Source organism: Austrofundulus limnaeus, unplaced genomic scaffold, assembly GCF_001266775.1.
Source record: "Austrofundulus limnaeus strain Quisiro unplaced genomic scaffold, Austrofundulus_limnaeus-1.0 Scaffold1145, whole genome shotgun sequence".
In the NCBI taxonomy this organism is placed as follows: Eukaryota; Metazoa; Chordata; class Actinopteri; order Cyprinodontiformes; family Rivulidae; genus Austrofundulus; species Austrofundulus limnaeus.
In genome coordinates, this window is record NW_013953547.1 from 26,331 (window position 1) to 27,440 (window position 1,110).

The 1,110-nt window shown below is 39.6% G+C and overlaps 1 protein-coding gene across 1 annotated transcript in view; it reads right to left on the reverse strand.

Moving 5' to 3' along the window:
* lama4 (laminin, alpha 4) overlaps positions 1 to 1,110 on the reverse strand; it is a gene marked incomplete at its 3' end in the record, with an annotated part of 62,466 nt that overhangs the window by 26,079 nt on the left and 35,277 nt on the right. Inside the window, 1 exon segment of the mRNA XM_014030930.1 lies at positions 291 to 407. Within this exon segment, the coding sequence (XP_013886384.1) occupies positions 291 to 407 (117 nt within the window).

A 1,110-nucleotide genomic window follows, 5' to 3' on the forward strand; every position in this document is an offset into this window, starting at 1 on the left:
TAGATAATTAGTTATTAGTGGTACTGCGTCTTAATTTTAGAAAGTACAAATCTGCTTATGATTTATAAAATTAGTAAGACCGCTGAAGTGCAAAAGAAATATTTAGGTCCACAATTAGTGGATTTGTGCTTTAGTGGGCTGGTGCCCACCACTGCTTTTAACCCATAAATTCTCTGCTGTATCAGGTAAAGTTCAGAGGATGAGCTCAGATACACACACACTAAATATATCCTACTTTCTAGCATCTTTAGGCAGTTTAAAGAGTTTTATTTCTGTGGTAACGGCCTCACCTTCATCATGGAGTCCACCTGAGCCACGGTCCTGTCACTTTCAGAGATCAAACTTCGGCCTGTGTCCAGGACGCTGCTGACAGCTGAGTGATCCTCAGTCAGCTTCTGCTGCTTTGCCTGGAGGAAGGATAAAAACAAACACATTCACAATTCACCCAAATTATAAGAGATTCCATTATATATAAGCATTTTTTGGGTTGTTGTGGGGGAATATGCATTACGAAGAAAACATGTGCTGTGTACTCAGACCAGTGTGACCTTTTCTTTTGAACTTTGAAATCCTGGAGCTGAAAATAATTGTTTTAGTGGCCATTGTCTTTGTTTCTCTCAGTCTTCCTGTTTTAGGAGCCTGAAGAATGACAGCTGCTAATGGAGAAGTCACTTATCTACACCAGCATCCTGACACAGCTGTGGCCCACCTTCATCCTGCCATAAAGGCTTAGAGTGGACAAAAAGCCTGCAGGGAGTTCCTCTGTGACCCGCTGAGACAAGCTGAAGCTTCAGTTCAGCTGAAGGGACCGCTCAAAACAGCTTTACAATGCATAAATAATACTTTAAAGTGACACAAACACACATTACTTCTGCTAAACTTTGACTAAAACATACAATACTTAGTAAAAACCAGCTCAGTTTGGCAATAAGATCCCTAGTGACACTACTGAAATACAGTTTAAGATATGTGCACTGCAGCTGCACTCAGTACCCTGAACCTGACTCGTTGTTTTTGTATTTTGTAACAACACAGTCTTAAAGTATGTGATATTTGTTGTAGTTAAGTATTAAAAGTCAAAGTACTGATTTAAAATGAGCAGTTAGATTT